The sequence below is a fragment of the Rhinoderma darwinii genome, chromosome 11, assembly GCF_050947455.1.
Source record: "Rhinoderma darwinii isolate aRhiDar2 chromosome 11, aRhiDar2.hap1, whole genome shotgun sequence".
NCBI lineage: Eukaryota > Metazoa > Chordata > Amphibia > Anura > Rhinodermatidae > Rhinoderma > Rhinoderma darwinii.
In genome coordinates, this window is record NC_134697.1 from 92,612,603 (window position 1) to 92,618,959 (window position 6,357).

Consider the following 6,357-nt stretch of genomic DNA (forward strand, 5'->3'; position numbering starts at 1 on the left):
GAGAAGTGACGTTTTCTCCTGGAGAACCTTGAGTGACGTTGCCGTTGTCCAGTATACAGACTGGAGATAAAAAGAGACATCCTTCCAAAATATTTTTGCTGTCCTCTCCATCTGTGGGAGCAAATGTGAAGATGTTAAATGTAAAGATCTCTTATCAAAGTGTCAGAGTAGAAAGTTATGACAATGATGATAGATGTCACAGCATTTCCAAGGATGGCAGGAGTCCAAAAGATGATGTTTGCTCCTCGTAGCCCCTACCGGACACTTCTCACATACCAAGGCTACCTGCTCATGATTGTTTGTATTTGCATCCTGCAAACAATGGATCCATTGTCCGTTTTTTTGCGGTACGACAGTGTGTCCTCCGCATGCGTCCCGTTTGTTCCATAGGTTTGACTTGAATGGTCGAGACCGAGCCACAAATACTGACAGGAACAGGACCTGCTCTGAGTTTTGTGGCCCGGTCCCACTCAAGGATCTGTGAAGAACATGGTAGTGTGCACGGAGCCATAGAAATGAAGGGGTCAGTCTGCCGTCCGTTACAATACGGATAGCACACTGACGAGAAGAACGGTCGTCTGCATGTAGCCAAGGAGAGTTCATAAAAAGGGATTGTTTTAGTCACTGAACAGTTTGTGGTTGTCGCTCACCTGGGTAGATATTGTTAGAAGTTTCTTCCTTATTGCACTTTTGATCCTCCCACACATACGCCTTGTATCCTCCGTCTACATTCTCAACTTTAATATGAATATTTCCCTAAACACTCACAAAAAATATTACAAATTATTTCCTCAGTTAATGAGCTGAAATGTAACAAATTATTAGGTAATATTGGCAAAGCATGAAGTGCACATTCACCTTTATGGGATTTGACGAGACTTTGGTTCCACCTACGTGATGACCCTCTGGGACGTTGTGATATTCCTGTGGACAATCCCAGGAAAACACAGAACTGGGACATCTCTCTGATGGATTTCTCTTACTGGATATACCTGTAGGAGACACATACAGTGGAAGACATTGTTTATATGTAGTTATCAGGTGATGGGTGTATCTTGTGGACTGTCAAAAATGCTCTCCTCTTACCCGGTGATGGGGTCTGGTGGTCCTCCATCATGACGTCCCTGCACAGATCCCTCTTACCCGGTGATGTGAGGGGCTGGTGGTCCTCCATCATGACGTCCCTGTACAGATCCCTCTTACCCGGTGATGTGAGGGGCTGGTGGTCCTCCATCATGACGTCCTTGTACAGATCCCTCTTACCCAGTGATGTGAGGGGCTGGTGCTCCTCCATCATGACGTCCCTGCACAGATCCCTCTTACCCGGTGATGTGAGGGGCTGGTGGTCCTCCATCATGACGTCCCTGTACAGATCCCTCTTACCCGGTGATGTGAGGGGCTGGTGGTCCTCCATCATGACGTCCCTGTACAGATCCCTCTTACCCGGTGGTGCACGGATCCGGTGGTCCTCCAGATCCCTCTTACCCGGTGATGTGAGGGGCTGGTGCTCCTCCATCATGACGTCCCTGCACAGATCCCTCTTACCCGGTGATGTGAGGGGCCGGTTGTCCTCCATCATGACGTCCTTGTACAGATCCCTCTTACCCGGTGATGTGAGGGGCTGGTGGTCCTCCATCATGGCGTCCCTGTACAGATCCTTGTGTTCTTCTATATACTCCCACTCCTCCATGGAGAAATAGACGGTGACATCCTGACACCTTATAGGAACCTGACACACAATGAGACAGTCATCACCCCGACACCTTCATAGCGTTACTATATAATGTCCCAGCATTCCCGGTAGTCCTCACCTCTCCAGTCAGCACATGAATGATCTTGTTGGTGAGTTCTAGGATCTTCTGCTCGTTGTTTCTCTTAGGTATCAGTGAAGGCTCCGTGATGGTACTGGTCCATCCTCCAGACATGTAGGGACATCTTTAACCAAACAAAGAAAGGATCATGGAGTCTATAAGTCAAAATGTATAAATATATAATCTTTTTATTGCACAACAAAATTATACAGGTAGTAAATATAAGTTTCTAAAAATGAATCACAAATAAAAGCATGGCCGCCAAACAAGAGTCAATTATTCACCAAAAGAAGTCATATTGTTATGAACTTATTGGATTACACCTCAAGACGAAAATGCATATAGCATGGTGTGAATATGGTAAGATATACTGGCTACGAAATGAGGTGTTCTACTGTTTAGGAATGGATAGGAAGGATGTTAGTACCATACATTGGAATTAAAGTTGTAACAAGACCAATGAGGAATATTGTATCCGAAATAGAGCTCATACATTAGTAAATACTAAGTGTGATTAATATATAGAGAGCAACAAGAACAGCGAGCGATGAATAACAGAGTACTAACCCATGTGGCTGAGACTCAGAGAATGGCGACCGGCCCCAACGCGTTTCGGCTTCCGCCTATCTATCAGAAGTTTAGTCCAGATGGGCCTGAGCTGTCTATACGTGTCTGCAGGAACATGATCAAAAGATAGCCTCTTGGTTATGGCCATGTCAACTTCCAGCAGACGGTGAGTAATGGTCATTACATTGTGATATGTACCCGGTAATGTAATAAGGGGCGCTCTTCCACACCTCTGGGTCACACTCAATCTCCCATACATGGGTAAGTGCATCTATCGGACCTAACTTGGCTTTATGCCGTTTTTCCAAGGCACCAATCACTTAGAGTTGTTACAGGCCTTTTGAGTTAGGCATTTTGTCCATCCTTGCACTGCTTACATTTCAATTTACTCCTATTTGATGCACCCTGTGTTGGAGCTACATTAACTGTGCATACCATTTGTGTATTGTATATATGTACTGCTATCAATGTATACATCTGTGATCCGTACAAGGATTTATTTTAGATTCTCTGTCTATGTCATTTAGTGTATTTTATGTTATCAATAAAGATGTTTAATTCTTTCATATGTTGATATGTATGGACTCTTTTTTCTCTTGTTTATCATGTATTGTTAGAGTCCTTATCTCTAATTATTTATATGGGTGGTTGAGATTTGTCTCCCACCTTGACACGCATTTGTCCTGTGAGACTTCTTGTCTAATTAATAGTGCTTCATACACTGTATAGCGGCCGTGCTGCAGAACTGCAGCTCCAGTCACATTCACGGCCGCTATACTGTGAGCCATCTGCTTCCGGAACGGACCCCCATCAATGATATACCGATGACCTATCCTGTGGAAAGGTCATCAGTATGAAAAACCGCCCCCTGCCCGGACAACCCCTTTAATTCTGGAGCACTGAACTCTCTTTAGCCGTGGGAACCTTCCAGTATTACACTTGGAGATCTCTGACCAAAAATGGAGCCAACTCAGCGTTCTGTAAACAAGTCAACTTTATGGTCCAGTCAGGTAATGTCCTTGTCAGAGGTTATAATGTTGTCGGTCATTATAATGCCTGAACTGAAGTGTCCACATCTCACCTGACCCAGCTCCTCTCCAGACACTGATACCTTCAACATGCTCAGAACTGACGCTGTGCCGAGAAAATCCTGACAATCCACCAAAAACTTTCACCAAATATTTGTTATCAATGCCAGATTAGGGGCCGTTCACATATGACCGTTGCTCCTGTCAGTTTCCCTCCATCGTGTTGCAGAACAGCCGGAGTGAAACTGATGCTAGAACGGATCCCATAGCTTTCTATGTGATCTGTCCTGGCACAGGGAACATCATTTGTGGCTCCGTACAGTGATAGACCAGTGCAGGAACCAGGATCCAAAAACCTTACCTGCAGTGTTTTTTGGTCTGGCTCCCAGGATGTCCGGCGCCGTATCCTATCTATTTTAACAGTGGCCTGATGAACACCAGGTGCTGCCGCATCCACCTACCAGCAGCACCTGGCGGAAAGATGGCCGGGGGTATGTCCCGCTGTCAACTGTATCTGCATCCTCAGGACGCAGATAGAGTTGAACCCAATTCTGAAGAACCATCAGCTCCCTGCTTCAAAATTAGTTCAGAGCGGAGAAGCAGAGGGAGCTCCTCCGCTTGCTGAGGACTCTCTGGCCACAGCGCTACCTACGGGGAAGCCCTTGACGTCACTGTCCATATATGGACAGTGACGTCAGTGGCTACGGATTGTCCGGAATCCCCATTGCCGATGATCTTGGCTCCAAGAGGAAACCCCTGAAGTTAATGTCCACATTTGGACATTGGCCAGGGATTCCGCTCCAGGAGGAGATCCCTGACGTCAGAGTCGGTAAGGGGATTCCACTCAAGGAGTAGACACTGACGTCACTGTCCATATATGGACAGTGGCGTCAGGGGGTCCTTCTTGAGGCAATCCCCGGCCACAGCATTGGTAATGCTGCGGCCGGGGATTCCGTTTAGGGAGTAACCCCTGACTCCACTGTCCATGTATGCTAGAGGGAGCTTGAGTGGCGCTATCTACAGGAGAAGGGGGGTAGTGCTATATGTATCCGGTGCTATCTACAGGGGGACGCTGTGTGGCACAATCTACAGTGGGCGCTGTGTGGCGTTATCTACAGGGGGGGTGTGGCATTATCTACAGGAGGGGTGTGACATTTTCAGACCCTAGATGACCTTTTTGGTGGACCATTGTGGTAAAAACTGATGTTAAAAACGGATGACAACTAACGACAACTGATGGTTTTGTAGTAAAAATTGTGAAAAAGTCTGATGCAACTGATACATTTTTTTTAATCGGTTTTTGCATCAGTTGTAATCACTTGAGACAAAAAAACTGATGATGATGCAATTGATAAATGTGAACGCACCCTTAGATGGAATTTCAAACAATGTAACAGTGGCCATCAGCTGTTAATCAACTGTTGACTGTTGCTGTTATGTGGGCACTGTGACTGTCACTGTTAGGGGAGTTGGTTGTCCCTGTTATGGAGGACTTTGACAGTTACAGTGCCCACATAACAGCAACAGTCAAAGTCCTCCATAACAGGGACAACCAACTCTCCCCAGAACAGTGACAGCCATAGTGCTCCCATAACAGTAACAGTCAGGCTGGATTCACACGAGCACATTACGTCCGTAATGGACGGAACGTATTTCGGCCACTAATCCCGGACCGAACACAGTGCAGGGAGCCGGTCTCCTAGCATCATAGTTATGTACGACGCTAGGAGTCCCTGCCTCGCTGCGGGACAACTGTCCCGTACTGTAATCATGTTTTCAGTACGGGACAGTAGTTCCACGGAGAGGCAGGAACTCCTAGCATCGTACATAACTATGATGCTAGGAGCCCGGCTCCCTGCAGTGTGTTCGGTCCGGGATTAGCGCCCGAATTACGTTCCGTCCATTACGGACGTAATGTGCTCATGTGAATCCAGCCTCACAGTGCCCACATAACAGCAACAGTCAATGTTATGGGAGCACTATGGCTGTCACTGTTCTGGGGGCCCTTGACTGTTGCTGTAATGTGGGCACTGTGACCGTCACCATAAGGGTATGTGCACACGACCTATTTTCAGTCGTAATGGAGGCGTTATATGCCTCGAATTACGGCTGAAAAGACGGCTCCAATACGTCGGCAAACATCTGCCCATTGCCTGCAGTGGGTTATACGATGTTCTGTTCCCACGAGGTGTCATTTTACGCGTCGCTGTCAAAAGACGGCGCGTAAAATTACGCCCGCGTCAAAGAAGTGCAGGACACTTCTCCGAATGTATTTGGAGCCGTTTTTCCTCCAATGAAGAACAGCTCCAATTACGTCCGTAAAAGACGCGGCGAAAAATGCGAGATCATGCAAAAACTTCTGAAATTCAGGAGCTGTTTTCTTCTGAAAACAGCACCGTAATTTCATACGTATTTTGCGCTGTCGTGTGAACATACCCCTAGGGTATGTTCATACGGTCTATTTTTGGCCGTTTTTCCGGCTGTAAACGTCCGAAAAGCGTCCGGAAGATCGGAAGTAGAAACATTGATTTCAAAACGGCGTTCTGTTCCGACAGAGCGTTTTTTTACGCGTAAAATAACGGTCGCGAAAAGAGGTGCAGGTCACTTCTTGGTATGTTTTTGGAGCCGTTTTTCATTGACTCTAGCGAAAAAAGCTTAAAAAACGTCTGAAAATCAGGAGAAGTTTTCAAGGAAAGATAGCTCTTGATTTTCAGACGTTTTTTGAGCCACTCGCGTTTTTGCAACGTTTTTGCGGCCGTTTATGGAGCTGTTTTCAATAGAGTCAATGAAAAACGGCTCCAAAAACGTCCCAAGAAGTGACCTGCACTTCTTTTGACGAGCCGTCATTTTAAGCGCCGTATTTTGACAGCGACGCGTAAAATTGCACCTTGTCTGAACAGAACATCGTAAAACCCATTGAAAGCAACGGGCAGATGTTTGTAGGCGTAATG

The 6,357-nt window shown here is 46.4% G+C and overlaps 1 protein-coding gene across 1 annotated transcript; it reads right to left on the bottom strand.

The window, feature by feature from the left end:
• Window positions 1-330: 330 nt before the first annotated feature.
• On the bottom strand, window positions 331-1,964 carry LOC142663350 (uncharacterized). Its single transcript, XM_075841956.1, has 2 exons — window positions 1,812-1,964; window positions 331-1,729 (listed from the first exon to the last, which is right to left on the bottom strand). The coding sequence occupies exons 1-2, from the start codon at window positions 1,923-1,925 to the stop codon at window positions 1,025-1,027; spliced, it is 819 nt and encodes a 272-aa protein (XP_075698071.1). The 5' UTR covers window positions 1,926-1,964; the 3' UTR covers window positions 331-1,024.
• Between the last annotated feature and the right edge of the window lie 4,393 nt (window positions 1,965-6,357).